The sequence below is a fragment of the Erpetoichthys calabaricus genome, chromosome 1 (assembly GCF_900747795.2).
Source record: "Erpetoichthys calabaricus chromosome 1, fErpCal1.3, whole genome shotgun sequence".
NCBI classification, from domain to species: domain Eukaryota; kingdom Metazoa; phylum Chordata; class Cladistia; order Polypteriformes; family Polypteridae; genus Erpetoichthys; species Erpetoichthys calabaricus.
Window position 1 is genome coordinate 116,236,004 of NC_041394.2, and position 16,503 is coordinate 116,252,506.

The 16,503-nt window shown below is 35.8% G+C and overlaps 1 protein-coding gene across 3 annotated transcripts in view; it reads left to right on the top strand.

Annotated features, from left to right (window-relative positions):
* Nucleotides 1–16,503, top strand: part of usp18 (ubiquitin specific peptidase 18) — a 52,390-nt gene that overhangs the window by 12,789 nt on the left and 23,098 nt on the right. For all 3 annotated transcript variants that reach the window (XM_028805632.1, XM_028805640.1, XM_051929589.1), the window contains exons 3-5: nucleotides 5,160–5,256; nucleotides 8,567–8,712; nucleotides 13,326–13,405. In XM_028805632.1, the coding sequence (XP_028661465.1) occupies nucleotides 5,160–5,256; nucleotides 8,567–8,712; nucleotides 13,326–13,405 (323 nt within the window). The remainder of the gene's footprint in view (nucleotides 1–5,159; nucleotides 5,257–8,566; nucleotides 8,713–13,325; nucleotides 13,406–16,503) is intronic.

Here is a 16,503-nt window from a genome sequence, read left to right on the forward strand (position 1 = left end):
GTTGGATCTTGCCCTGGAAACATTTTGGACAGTTTCAAGCGAGACAGATGAGCTCGATATATAATTTTGAGTTGAATAATTCTATGCTTTGTGCATATGGAGCTCGAGTGAATTCTCTGCAGTGCTACCTTCCACTCCTTTTCTGATATATTGATTAAGAGATCTTTTTCCCAATGTCCTCTTGGATCTTTGAAAGGAAGGGATTCTAATAAGATTTTACATAATGCGGAAATGGTGTCTAATTCATCGAAATTGAGCAGTATTTTTTCCAGCATGGTGGAGGGTACGAGATGAGGAAAATCGGGCAGTTTCTGTTTAACAATGTTTTTAATTTGAAGATAGTGAAAGAAATGTGTAGCTGGAAGGTTGAATTTGGAACGTAATTGTTCAAAGGATGCAAAGATATTGTCTATGTAAAGATCTCTGAGCAATTTAATCCCAAATCTTTTCCAGGTATTAAAAACTGGATATGTTTGCGAGGGTTGAAAGAGGTGGTTCTCTTGCAGAGGTGCCACAGATAAAAGATTTTCCATCTTAAAATGCTTTCTTAATTGGTTCCATATTCTGAGTGAGTAAAGCACAATTGGTATATTAGTATATTTGCGATAACTTGCATTTATTGGAGCGCAGAGCAGGGAGTATAAAGAAGTACTACAGGATTTTAATTCTATTGTGGGCCAAGCCTGTGTATGTTCATTTTTTTGTGTCCAGGTTTTATGGCTTGTATGTTTGCTGCCCAGTAATAAAACTGGAAATTAGGTAAAGCCATGCCACCTTCTGCCTGAGCTCTTTGTGGGGTCGCTCTTTGGATACGTGAGTGTTTTGAGTTCCAAATAAATGAGGTTATAGTTGAATCTAATTGCTTAAAAAAAGATTTATTGATATATATTGGAATGTTTTGAAATAAAAAAAAGAAGTTTAGGAAGGATATTCATCTTAACAACGTTAATTCTTCCGGCTAGAGTGACATGAAGGGCTGACCATCTATGCAAGTCTTGCTTAATTTTTTCCATACAGATGGCAAAATTTTGTTGATAAAGAGCTTTATGTTTACTTGTGATATTTACCCCAAGGTATTTAAACTGATCTGCTATGGTAAAAGGTAGGGTGTCCAATCTAATATTATATGCTTGTGAATTTACTGGAAAGAGTATACTTTTATTCAGATTAATTCTAAGACCAGATATCTTTTGAAATTCTGTGAGTGCTGTTAAAACTGCAGGCACACTGTTTTCTGGGTCTGATATATATAAAACCATATCATCTGCATATAGAGAAATTTTCTGTCCCAGTCCTTCTCTGATAATCCCCTTTATCTGATAAGAATTTCGACAGTGAACAGCCAGTGGTTCAATGGCGATTGCAAACAGCAGTGGTGACAAGGGGCATCCTTGTCTGGTGCCACGTTCTAGCTTAAAGTAGTCTGAACAAATGTTGTTAATACAAACTGAAGCTTCTGAATTGGTATACAGTAGTTTGATCCATGTGCAAATATTCCGGCCAAACCCAAATTTCTCCAATGCAGTGAAAAGGTAGTTCAATTCAATCATATCAAACGCTTTTTCTACGTCTAATGATAGTAATATCTCTAATATCTCTGGGGTGTTTGACTTTGCTGGTGAGTATATTACATTAAACAGGCGTCGAAGATTGGAAGATAAGTGTCGGCCTTTGATAAATCCAGTTTGATCCTGTGATATTACCGAGGACAGCACTTTCTCCATCCTTCTAGCTATAATTTTTGAGAGTATCTTAACATCATTATTCAGGATTGAAATTGGTCTGTATGATGCACATTGTAACAAGTCCTTATTTTGTTCAGGAAAGACGGTGATTAATGCTTGATGAAAAGTTTGAGGTAGAATTTGATTGTCTCTAGCTTCTGTAAATGTTGCCAATAAGAGGGGAGCTAGCTGAGTGGAGAATTTCTTATAAAATTCTACGGGGTAACCATCAGGGCCTGCTGATTTCCCGCTTTGAAGTGACTTTATAGCATCTAGTAATTCTGATAGGGTCAGAGGTTTATCCAGTTCCTCAGCACTTAAAGCATCTATTTGTGGTGTCTGTAATGTATCCAGAAATGCATTAGATTGTGTGTTGTCTTCTTTGAACTCAGTAGAATGTAAGGATTTATAATAATCTCTAAATGTGTGCATTATATTTTTATGGTCAATGATTTCTTCTCCATTCGTGTTGGTGATTACTGGGATTGCATTGCGAACTTCTTGTTTGTGAATTTGTTGAGCTAAAAGCTTATTAGCTTTTTCTCTGTGTTCATGATGTGTAATGATGTCTTGACTTATAAATAAGTTGTTCAGTTTCTTTAGTTGTCAAGATGTTGAGTTCTGTATGCAGAACCTGCCTTTTCCTATAAAGAGCTTCACTTGGACGCCTGGCTTGTCCTTCAACCATTCTAGTAATTTCGCTTCTTAGCTGTAATGCTTTCTTGGTTTCTAATTTATTTCTGTGGGAAAGATATGAAATAATCTGTCCTCTTAAGAAGGCCTTTAGAGTTTCCCAGAGTGTTCCTGCAGAAACCTCTGAGGGTATGTTTGTCTCTAGGATACAAATTCTGTGCAGTTCTCGTCTGCCAACAGAAGAGGATTAAGATGCCATCTGCGAGGTGAGTGTGAGGGGCTTAATGATTTTAGCTCCAAGACTAGAGGGGCATGGTCGGACATAACAATTCTGTCGTATTTGCACGATTTAATTGTAGGCAAGAAATTATTATCTATAACAAAATAATCAATTCTTGAGTAGCTATAATGCACTGGTGAGTAGAACGAATATGTTCTTGAGTTTGGGTTAAGAAACCTCCAGGGGTCTGATAAGTTGTGGTCAGTTACAAACTGTGTAATTGTCTTTGCAGTGTTAGATGTTGTCCCCCCTGTCACAGGAGTCCTATCTAAGAGTGGATTTAAAACACAATTAAAGTCCCCAGCCATTATAATTTTATGAGTGTTCACATTGGGAATGGATGCAAATAGACTTTGCATAAATTCCTTATCATTGACATTGGGTGCATAAACATTTATCAAAATCATTTTACTGTTAAATAAGTTGCCCATGACCATCACATATCTCCCTTCAGGGTCCGATACTACATCTGATGCTACAAATGGGACTGTTCTGTGTATGAGAATTCCCACACCTCTAGTTTTCTTTGTAAAGCTAGAATGGAACATTTGCCCAGTCCAGTCTTTTTGTAGTCTCCTGTAAAAATACTATTTTAGCATTTAAGCCTGTTAGGTGAGAGCATACTTTCTTTGTCTTTAATTCGTGATTCAGGCCTTTAACATTCCAGCTCACAAAGTTAACTGTCCCATCATAGAGACATTGATTCTGAGTTTTTAATGTCATTTTATAGTCTTAACTGGTAGTGAGGCAGTTTTAATCTTAGTTTCAAATTTCCCCACGAGTTATTGCTATGTAGCCTATTTTTACGATGATATTTATAGTTTTGATAATATTATAGAAATAATTTTTCCTTACTCCTTTAGACAGAGAGAGAGAGTGAAAGTCACACTATGCATGTTGATACAGCAAATGTGTCACAAAGCCTACCTTGCAAGAGAACCCTTTTCTTCTCTGTGTGATGACAGGAGGTTATTTCATCAGTTCAATTTATGCAAAAGGAAATGTCTGTCATAATAATTAAGAGCTGCTTAAAAATGCAGATTACTTAAGCAATACAATTTAATAACCATGTGATCTCACGTGTGTTTTAAGAAGTTCTGATTAATTGGATAATCAGCACTGATTTGTTTCAAGGTGAAATCTGTAGAATAAACCATAATAAAAGGATCTGGTCTCAGTCAATCAAGAAAAAATAAAATCGTTGAGTCATTATGACTGTCTTAGGCTACAATAATGCTATTCAATGGTGTAGAAATGTGTATTATACTTATACTAAGCTAAATCAATATATTTTTTGAATGCATAGCTGTAAGCATGATGGGATAATACCTATGTGATTATCTCGGTAATCACATTTATGTAGAAGTACCAGCTTTCAGAAGAATTTGTGTCTCTCATTTACTCCACTGCTTTTGTCAGTTGCTGGCAGATACAAGTATTAGAAACAAAATCAGCATAGTATGTGCTGCAATATTACATTTTTGTACATATTAAATAATATTGCATTTGTGCATAAAGAGAGTGGACAAAACTAATTCTGGAAAACAAAGTGAATTACTTATTCTCCTGTTGCAGTGACTTTCTTTGCAATCATCTAAACTTCTGCTTGCATTTGTTTTGTCTTCACAACCTCCTCTTTCATAATTATTGTGAACTGAGCTTTAGAACTCCTTTTGCTGAGTTTTGCACTTTTTATGTACAGGTAATTTATTTTGGATAATGCAAAAATATTTCTTTACTTGTGGTGGCAACATCATCAGAACACTATCTTACTGTTCACACTTTCTTCACAAATCCTGTCATTTTGTGTGTTTTCTTCATGCCTGTGGTCATGTTGTTCACAGTTGTTACACATGTTGGGCTTTGTTTTTAGAGGTTGCTGATATGCTGTTTCTGGTATCCACTTATTGGATCAAAGACTGCTTTTTCATTTTTTTTTCTTGTTGTTGCAGGAGTTATGGAAAGGCTAGTAGACTAAGTACTGAGTATGTTTTTACTCTGCTTCGTTTTCTTCCCCTTTAAAGAGCTATCATTTCCCAGTCTTTCTTTCAAAGCTTACAGTTCCTGTTGTCCCATTACATTACAGTAGGTGTCCACGGTCCTCCATTACAATCCAAATTCAGTGTGCTGTGTATCACATGGACCTTTCATTTTATGTCTTATATTTCTTTTTTTATAGTAGATGTTTGATGTTTTCAGAATGATTCCGCTGCAAATGGAGTTAAAGTTAGGAAAATGTGATGTTAAAATTTAGAAATAATACACTTTCTAGTTTTGCCTTGTCTTGTCTTTATTTATGTATTATCCAGATGATTAGTTTATAACACAAATGCTATTCTATCTGTGGTGTTAAATTCTATTGTTGATCACTACATTTTTAGAAGTAATAACACTTTGATACATGTTTGCATGCAAGACCATTAAAATGGTTCTGCATAGAATACTGCTGTGTTTAACATTGACTCTCTTATGGACCAATAAATACAAATACTAATTGGAGTTATTCTAATACTGATTTTCAGGAATAATTGGTTTGCCAAACTATGGACTTTCCTGTTGTGTGAACTCACTGCTGCAGTCATTTTTTGCTACTCCTGAGTTGACGTCATTACTAAACAAGTATGTCTCTTGTATGGTTTTCATTTTTTTCTTCTTGGAAATGATGATGTGAAAGTGATAAGACATGTGATCTAAGAAAAAAAAAAAAGTAATGCTCCTATAATGCAATTTCACATCTGCATTATCAAAAGTGACCAACTCATCTCACAGCCAGTTTTTGAAAGGAATGAAGAAGCAATGTCACTGGAGAATGTCCAGATAAACACAGATAGACCAAGTAAACTCAATGAAAAGTACAAAATCCCTCAAGTAAAACTGAGGCCTAAGTGCTGTCACTTTATCTTGAACATGTTCTTTTTTATACACTTACTAAATTAATTGATTGACTAGATATCATTAGGTTAGGAAAATTGCTAAACTATCACATACTAAAGGATATTTTAAAGAATGTCTTAATAAGAATAGAATAGAACAAAATGTCTTTTCCTGCAATTTTGAAAGGATCAAGGACAAAGAGTCTGACTGAACCCATTCAAGGCTACAATAGTAGAGGCAGCTGCAAGGAGCTGTACTGAAATGGTTGTAGATGCCTGTCATGGTAACTGGCAACAGAAGGCCGCCATCCTTGTTCATTCTCTAGTTTCTCTCACAATTTGAAGCCCTTAAAGTACTTAGTGTCTTAAAATATACAGACTTATATATTTACAGTGGATATTGAAAGAGCTCCACAATTACCTGAAGGGTACCTCTTCTTGTGTGATTTTGGGCTATACAAAAATAAATTGTATTGTATTGTATTATAGCACAGCCTTCATTGTGATCATTCAGGGTGTCCTGGCATTCTCTTGGACTCCTTGCTACAGGCATTTCTTTGAATAAGTTATAATGGCTCTGAAAAGCATTTCACACATACTGTACACACAAACATATAGATAGGTTGATTGATTGATCAATCACAAAAGGAATATTTTAGGGTTAACTTTAATGAAAAAAAAATCAAAAGTGATATCAAAAGTCATTTCATGTCCTAGTAGATCTAAATATTTTATGTTTTTTTCAGATATCTTCATTGCTTTGACTGCTAATATGGGGCCTCATGTATAACACCGTGCGTAGAACTCACACTATAACATGGCGTAAGCACAAAAGCGTGAATGTGCGTACGCATAGAAAAATCCAGATGCATAAATCTGTGCGTACGCAAACTTCCACGTTCTTCCACTACATAAATCCCGGTCAGCGTGAAAAGTAACGCACGTGCACGCACATGCTGTCTCGCCCCAACTCCTCCCAGAATTACGCCTCTTTGAATATGCAAATCAATATAAATAGCCCTTAAGCTCAGCCTCATGTGAAAAGACAATGGGAAAATCACGGGGGAAAAATAGAAGAATTTCAGGGAATGTCAAGTGGAGGCAAGGAAAAACGTATTATTTGTTGGTTTAAACAGTGATATAATCAACAAAAGGAAGTTGATCGAGTGACAGAGTGTCAGAAAAACTCATTGCACAGTCCCCAAAATAAAAAAGAAGTTGTCAGATATCAAAGTCGCCATGAAAAGGCGAGTCGTAGCCCACTGTCTGAGTGTCATATGAAAGCTTATTAGGGTACAGACAAAAAAAAATAGGCACACAGTGGGAAAAAAGCACGAAATGTCAATTTTAATCTCAAAATTTCCACTTTAATCATGTAGTTTATTTTGTCATTAAAGTAGAACATAATCCAACCATCCATTTTCCAACCCGCTGAATCCGAACACAGGGTCACGGGGGTCTGCTGGAGCCAATCCCAGCCAACACAGGGCAAATCCCATGTTAAATGCTTTGTTTTGTATTTGATCTTCTATGTGCTCTATGTGTGTGAATCACTACGTGCTTCCGGGCTTTCTCTTCCTCCGACAGGACACAGAATCCATTACATTCATAATATTACAGCTCTCTGAATAATTAAAATACTGAGATGTATACGTGATATAAATTTTCATGATGATAGGAGTTAAATCATGTTATTAAACATGGGAACATGGTGGTGCAGTGTTTGTTCATGTCTCACGCAAGATGCTTGCTGCGCCATGCGCAACCTTCGATGAAATACTTTATTGTAGCAGTACAGTACTGTCTCTTTCAAACATACTAACCCCCAATTCCTGTCCTTACTTTTCTTTCTCCAAATACCCAATTACCATACAATCAGCTCTGTAATAGACGTTAAGCCATCTGTAAGCTTAGAACACCGATTCTTCAAAACATTTAAGTAACATTGAAATATCTTCGTAGTACGTGTTTAATTATTCTATCCATATATCCTTCCAGTGTTGCAACAGCACCAGCAAGAATACAGCGCGAGGCAGGAACAATCCGTGAACGGAGCGCTAGCTCCTAGCTAGCTCTGCGGCACCGTGACCTGGCATGTTTAATTATTAACAATATAGATTATTTAAATGAAGTTAAAGTTTTATCTGTATAATATAATAAACATAATTTGCTGCATTTCATCTTAAAAATGATATCGTCATCATATGTAAATACGCGCTTTATAAAGTGGCTCAGGTTGTGCAATATTATTACTGTAGTGCAAGTTTACAATGAGGTAATTGTACTTATAAGTACAAACAGTTCTACAAGGAGCACCTGATGGACTGATTGAATACGTTTATAGTTCTTGGGATGAAACTGTTTCTGAACCGCAAGGTCTGTACATTGATTCCCCACTCAGATACAGTGATATAAATACTCTGAGTGGTGCAGTGAGAGTAATATTTAAAAAGATGATCCGCTGTGGCATCCCCTAACGGGAGCAGCTGAAAGAAGAAGAAGAATAAGAAGGTGCAGTAAGAGTAACAACGCTAATGCAGCTATTGTATTTAGAATAGTTTGACCATTCCGTGGACCACTATATTGTTACTGGTTAATTACAATCAGATGCATTAAACTAATAAACAATATGCGGTTAATTTCAGTGTATTTATAAAGCCGCGTCAGGGATGTGGATCTGAAAAAGAAAGGGTAACCAAACAGGAGCAGTAGCACTGCTTTGATGCTGGGTGCCGCCAGTCTGCAAAACCGAGCAGAGAACTTGCGTACACCAGGGTATGAGGTACCATGGAAATGTGCCTGGCTTTACGCCAAGTTTAGGCTTTATACATCGCGATTTGAGCGTGGAAGTGTTCGTACACAACATTTCTGTGCGTATGCACCGTTTATACATGAGCCGCCAGGCATTTAGTACAAATGAAGATAAAACTTGATCAAATAGTAGTACTTATCTTTTAAAGATTTTAGTAATTAAGCAGATATACTATGTCAAGAATGATAACAGAAACAGTTCAAAAATGTAATAATAACAAGTTTTTTTTAATTTTCATTTGTAGATGCGTAGAATTTGGAAAGAAAATACCTGAAGATAGGAATGTACCTCTAAATCTACTAAAGTTAACTGAAGACGTTCAGAACTGCAGATCAGTTCACAGTGCTCATCGCAAATTATTACAGTGTTTGGATAAAAACCGTATTACACGTAAGTTGTATGCTTTATATTTATATACCAATGCATGTAGTTTATAAATGTTTTAAATCTGATAAGGAAAAACATTGCTGCAAGGATATTTGGAAAATATTATAGTAGCTTTCATTTAGAACAACTTAATGAAATTCTTTTTTGCATATCTGACAAACGTGACATGTCGCCACTCCTCGATACCATGATCATCAAGTCTTACTGGTCAAGCATGGAGATGTGTTAGAATAACTGATACTCTAAATTGACCCAGTGTGAGTGAGTGTGTGTGTATTTCTGTACATGAGTGTTCCCCCATGATGAGCTGAAACCTTGACTTATGTTCAGTCCTACCATGTGCATGTCACTGCTGGGATTGGCTCCAGTCCCTAATCCTAAAAGTGAATTACACAAGTTTAAAATTGGTTGAAGAGATGTGAAAGTTGTCCGTGGGGATGCTAAAGATGCCCAGATTCTCACAAAGAAAGATGTAGTACATCAGAATCTGAACCTGAAATACTAAGCAATATGAAAAAAATGAGAGAATTGAAAAAAAGTGATGAATATTACATAATAAATTAACATTTATATACATCATATATATATTTGAGTAAATAAAATGTAAATGTAAAATGTAAATAAATGGAGATTGTTGATATGAACCAGTTAAGATACTAATGAGCAGCATTAAGACAGACTGTTGAACATGAAGACAGAATTTTCGCCAAGAAACCCCATGATAGGTCAGAAGAGCATGTCATTGCCAGCTCATTGGGGTGGGAAGTTGAAAGGCGTTGAAAAGCTGTCATATGGCAAGAGCATACAAATATTACTGATGGAAATATGGTCGGCTGCTTAGTGAATTGTTGGTGGGCGGGGCTCTGTGAGTTGGCGGGCGTGGCTTTGTCTTGCGTGCATCTTGACTCTGTCTTGCGTGTGTCTTGCTTGCCATGGACTTAGTGAATTATATATATAGATATGTTAAAAGGAGGATTTTGAAATCTGCCCTAAACTTAACCAGGAGGCAGTGTAAGGATTTAAGAACTGGAGTTACATGTTTGGATTAACTGGAGGCTGTATAAAGAACAATTTGAATATCCGGTGAACACCGCATTGTAGTAGTCAAGCCTACTAGAAATAAATGCATGAATTAACTTCTCAGAATCCTGTTTATTTAGAAAGCACCTTAATTTCCCAACATTTTATAATGTTAGTCCCAACATGGAAGAAACATGATTTGGACAACTTTGTAATGTGCACTTTAAATGACATGCTAGAGTCAAAGATAACTCCTAGATTGTAGGCTGATTCAGTAAAATTAATGGTGATTGCAACTGAGTTAAATGATAACAAAATATTGCTGTGATCAGCGTCATTCCCTCCAACAATTAACATCTCTGCTTTATCGGTGTTTAAAGACAAGTAGTTCTCATCCATTTATGCATGTACAGTGGTACCTCTGGTCACGACCGTAATTCGTTCCAAAACTCTGGACGCGACCCAATTTGGTCACGACCCAAATGTAATTTCCCCATAAGATTGTATGTAAATACAATTAATCCGTTCCAGACCGTACAAACTGTATGTAAATATATATATATTTTTAAGCACAAAAATAGTTAATTATACCATAGAATGCACACTGTAATAGTAAACTAAATGTAAAACCATTTAATAACACTGAGAAAACCTTGAACAACAGAGAAAACTAACATTTTAAGAGTTTGCGCTAGACCCTTACGAACTGCTCGCTGTAAACACTTTTTTATGAGTTTTAAGCACAGGGAAAAAAAATGAAATGCCACTTGTCTTGTGAAACTTTTCAAACCATCCTCTACTGGCTTTAAGTTCCTCACCTTCGCCACTCGAAGAAGGATTTTTTTTCAACAAATTGACATGAATCTTCCTGGCTTTCTCGCATATGATCGGCTCGCTTATGCTATCCCCTGCAAGTTGCTTCTCATTCAACCACACTAGCAACAGTTTTTCCACCTTTTCCAGCACTTGAGGCCTCTGCTTGGTTAACATTATAACTCCTTTTGCAACATCAGCTACTTTGTTAGGCTCTGTATACGCAAACAAAAGAAAATGGGAAACGGAGAATTAGGAATCATTGGCGCATACAAACGCGTATAGGGAAACTGGCCGTCAGTGTTTTTGTTCGCCACCAGAGCGTGTGGTCGTGAACAGATGCAAAATTTTGGCAAACTTTTAGATCGGAACCCAATTTGTACTTGTTCGGAAACGTTCGTGACCAGAGGTTCTACTGTATAATGAATAGATGTGTTTTTTTTTTCTTTTTGCCATTTTTCTTTGATTGGATTTGATTGCCATTTTTCCCACACAAGGGAAATAAATATAGACAAAAAGGTCTAAGTGGGATAAATGTCCATTCAGCTTTTTGACTACAATGACCTGTTTGCTCCTTGGATGGACGATGTACATTCAAAACTTTTCAGAAAGTTACAGTACATAGGAAATCAAGCTGTAAATTCAATTTGGATTCTGACAAAATGAGAATTTTAATAGAGCTTTTAATGGTGTTAAAGTGAAAAAGAAAGCAACAATGGTGGGATTCCAGTAATAGAGGAATTATAAATTATTGATTTTATGCCTTTCTTTAGAGTTCAGTAGTCTTTTTATGTAAAAGTCATAGTATAATAGTTACTGTATATGTTTCACTATATTTAATTCTGAGTTATTTAGGGTTTAAAGAATGTAAATCTGTTACTAGTGTTTTGTTTGAGTTGAAATTAAAAGGTTCATTTTTATTACCATCTTGATTTTCATTACTTAGGGGATGTATCTTACAGATCATGTAACTGTAGATCATGTGACTGTATCAGCTGCACTTTGGATATTACAGGACATGATATATAAATCTGCGGTGGGCTGGCGCCCTGCCCAGGGTTTGTTTCTTGCCTTGTGCCCTGTGTTGGCTGGCATTGGCTCCAGCAGACCCCCGTGACCCTGTAGTTAGGATATTGCGGGTTGGATAATGGATGGATGATATATAAACACTGAGACATTCACATTCAAAACCTCTTGTTCTCTTCAGTGCTAAGAGCAGCCTAGCCCCAATCTTGAAAGGTAGGCCTTCACATACCCAAAAATAGGATAAAGGCTTTAAAATATCAAAAGTCTTAATATGTCCAGAAAGGCTGTAGACTGCAACTAAAATGGCTGCAAATGTGATAAAAAAAAGTATAATTTATGATAATAATTTAAAGTTTAGTCACCATTAGCAACTAATGCATAACCTTCTTTTTCTGGGTTATGCAATTTTTATCTGCCACTATATATATGTACATATACATCTTTAACCACTGTACTTACATCCCAATCCACAGCTAGCAGCACGCACAAATGTCAGCATGCAGGTCACACACACTTCATCGCTGTACCTGAGTTTACTTATCCCCGTATAAACAGCCGCTGCTTCATCAGTTAATCCATCGGTAGGTGGCTATTTGAACAGTCTTTGTATCCACAGGGAGAGAAAAGGCTTAGTAAAAAGTGATTTATCATGTGAGGAGTAACAGTTCTTTATACTGTAAATAGCAGCAATGAGATAGATACAGTTACTAATGTTTCTAATCTTACGCAGTACATGTTAAATGATCATACTTCCCTGACTTTAGTTCTAAAGCATACACAGCACATGAAGGTGACATAGTCAGTGATGAGGAAGGCAGACATATTGGATTCTAATGATCCCTTCATTATTTAAACCTGTTCATAACTGACAAAATGTTAGATATAATTGTGATTGAAACCAATAGACATGCAAACTGACAACAGCACCACACACTGAAAACCAATTGCAAGGTGAATGTGTATACTGATGTCAGTTGTGAGGAGCTGCTAGTTTCGTAAGCCTTAAATTAAAATGCGCTTAACAACAAAATCTCTATGTGAAACAACTTTTCCTCAAATTTTTTTTCTACGTTGTTGAGGTGTGGATTTTTTTTTACAAAAGCTGGATATATCTGATTTTATTAAAAAATAAACAGTTCCAGAAAACCTTTTTTTCCCCCATGGTAAAGGGGTTAAAGTCCTTTAATCACAAAAAGCAGAATATAGCAGTGATGGGTGAAAAACAAGGAAGTTAAGGGATTATAATTAAAGAAACTTTTCACATGGTAGCTGATCTGTTAATAAAGTCGAAACATAAAATTGCACACTTTTTTTAAAGAGTTTGATGCATTTCCTTGTGGTTCTCTGATCATGGTAATTGATCCTGAAAATTCACATGGCGAGGTTAATGTGGTTACTGACAAGACTGCGTTTGAATGACTATCTGCATTCTTTGAGCAATTCATTCATCAAAAAGCCTGAACCATACTTTTGAAGTTTGTGACTTCAGAAATATCCTTGGCATAGGTACAGTATGATAAATGAAAAATAAGTAATAAACAACATGACATCAAATAAATAAAACGCATAGTGAACAAACTTAAAAAAACAAAATTAGTAGCACATTACATACAATTATATTTAAAAGAAAACAAGATAAAAGTTGAATAAATAAGAATTGAAGTTGAGCTAGGGCAGCAATCCTAGCTAAAACACGACAATTACATTTTCCAAACGCCATCAGTAGATGAAATCTGTTTCTGTTATTTTCTTTCTAGATTCTGTGCAGCATGATGCTGGTGAAATCTTCCTTTCTTTTTTGCACCTTATACACAAACAGACTGAGAGCCCAGAGCTGGTGAGTACACTTATACTAGTTCTCTACTATTTCTTATATGTAGTTAACATACATTTTGTCTAATAAGATTTATTCATTTGGTACAAAAGCAACTAGAGCACAATACAGACACTATAGTATTTTCAAATGGTCAGGTCATCTTCAAAATGCCAAGACACAAAATATATCAGTTACATTTTCTTTCAGAAAAAACATAATATCAGAAAATATACTGGAATTTTAAACTTGTCAATGTAGAATTGATTAATGCTATGCTAAAGCTGTGTGTTAAAAAATCCTAACCTATTAATATCCACTAATGCATTCACCAAACTCAGCTGTTCCATTGCAGGGTTGTGAGAAGTTGCAGCTTATCTTGGCAGCATATTAGAAAACACAAGAACCAAATGACATTCACAGACATTTAAACTCTCATCTCTAGGACAGTGAGGCAAAAGAATTAACCTCTGTCCATCTTTTCCTCTATAAAAGAAAAAAATGGGAGTGGTCTCCCTTAGACTTTCTCGTATACTCAGATATGGGGATGGATATTTGAGGAGTAAACCGCAAGAAAATGATTATATTTTTATATTATATACATTAAAGAACCATCAACAACAAAACAAATCAAATTAATAATATATTGAACAATTATTATAAAAGTAAAGTTGAATTAATCAGGCTCTGCAGATGCATGAATAAAGGGTAAAGTACCACTTCCGGTTAACGGAGACAGCCCAAAAGTTGATACAAATCTGTGTTTTGTATCTAATACTTGTATGCAAAATTTGTTGACCTAAGTGAAAGCGTACTGAAGTTATTGTTTTTACATACACACACACACACAAATAGACACACAGACATAATTCCAAAAATTGTATTTTCGGACTCAGGGAGGTCTAAAATGTCAAGATTCGTCAAAATCTCGAAATGTAACTTTTGGAGGATTTAAATACTTTCCCTTTACTTCATATATGAGAAAGTCAGGGAGGTCTAAAACATTGAGATTCATCAAAATCTTGACATCGAATCTTTGGATGGCTACAATACTATACTTTGTATACAAGAAAGAAAAAATAAAAGAATTCTTCTGGGACTACACAAACAGATCCTGAGATTCCAGTCAACCAGGCAGTGTAGCACACTAATGTTAGTTTGTTTCCCTAACATTGTTGCTCTGCATAGAATATAATTTGTTGAAGCTCATTAAAATAAAACATCAATACAGACATGTAGCATAAGGGTAATAGTATTCATTATTCCCAACCTCCAAGCAGTCAATTTAAGATAAAAAGCAAAACAGTAAAAAACTTATAATAATAATACATTTTATTTATATAGGTCCTTTCCCATGCTCAAGGTATCTATACATATTCTTCAGATTAGTGCAGGACACTTGTAAGGTCATGATGTTAGGTTCCCGCGATTAACTGTTAAGATTTTGTAAATAAACTTTTTTTTTTATTATTATTATTTACCTTTATTTTGTGAAATTACTTCTTTGCCATTTTCTGCTTTTGTTTTTCATGTTGTCACCCAACAAGACAGACACAGGTTCAAATGCCTAGTAAACTCTATTTAATTTTGGGACGAAATGAAAATAAAAAAATTTTGCAAACAGAATAACAATCTTCACCACGTTCTCTTGCACTTTCAAAAAGGAGCCATAAGAGAGGAGTCCCGCTTTTCTTTTTAGCACATCCCATAATAAACACCTGTTTCCAGGTTCACAATCCTGAAGTGAGGCGCTCGGAGCCCTTTGCAGGGAGTGGTCAGGGTTCCTCTGGCGCTTGGGGGAAAAGGAATAGGTAGTTAGCGACAGCGCCCCCTCTCAGCACAGAGTGGCATTACTTACCTCAACACAGTCTTGTAGATGCCCATTAAGTACATGTGTGTGACAATATCTGCTTGTTTTTTCATGGATGCCACCATGTGTATCTATGCTGCTATGTGTATGTGTATGTATGTGTATGTAATGTGTATCTGTATGATGCTATGTGGTTTCTGGACCAATAACAGCAAATTTATATTAGATGGTTGCACAGTTAAAGTAATATTTATTCCTTGAAGCCACATAAAGGCAAGACATCATAAAAAATTGTTTTTCTTTTTAGAAAATATCTAGTTTTCACTCCAGATTTTTTTAAGTACACATTTAGTATAATTCAGTTACTACTTAAATATCTTTTTTGCTTAACTGAAAATATAAAATGTCTTTGTCAATGGCAAGATTACAGCACTAAATAATTAATTTGAGCAGACACAAGCCGGGATATGATAGCTCTAGACTGAATGTAATATAAGTAAACAAGCAAAAGTCAAAGCCTCGATGACAAGGAGGATCTGCAGCCTCAGTATAAGGGAAAGGCAAAAAAGGAAAGTTGAGTCAAAACATAAATGATGGAACCTAAAGCTACCTACTTTGATAGAAAGCTAACTAATACTAGAAATGATTTTTTGAGAGATTATCCACTGAGGGATACCAGAAGGAACCATGATGAAATACCCACAGCAAAGGCAATCATGTGTACCAATGCATAATGAAGCAACACTTCACATGGAAAGACAAGTACTTCACACAGCAAAACCTCAGGAGCAGCAAATAAAAAATTCAGATTGATAACCAAAAAGAAGCAAGGTATCAGAACAGTCTGGAAATACCACCTACTAAGTTAGTTCAACCCTGTATGATCGCCCCATTGACACTGATAGTTATACAATGCTGTTATCATAATGATCTTATTTGGTTGTCATTGTCATATTTCGTGTTAAAGTATGTATCATATAAAGAATGTCTGGAGTAAATAGATTTTACCCATCGTCTTATTATTAATGTTTGAACATGATGGTGGACCAGGGTAGGCATTCACTGTCTTTCATTAATTCAGCAGTAATAGGCTAATTGATGTGAATTGCACCACAGACTACTGTGAAGCTGCTGTTTACATGCCACCATGTCAAGCCCATTGTATCAGCCCTCAACCATTAATTAACAGTCATAGACTCCCCTAAACCGTCTTCATTAGCCCAAATGTCACATTACTTTGAGCAAATGGACATTGACTCACCTTCCAATTAAATCATTACCATTCTCTCTTGATTGATGCACCCGTTACACT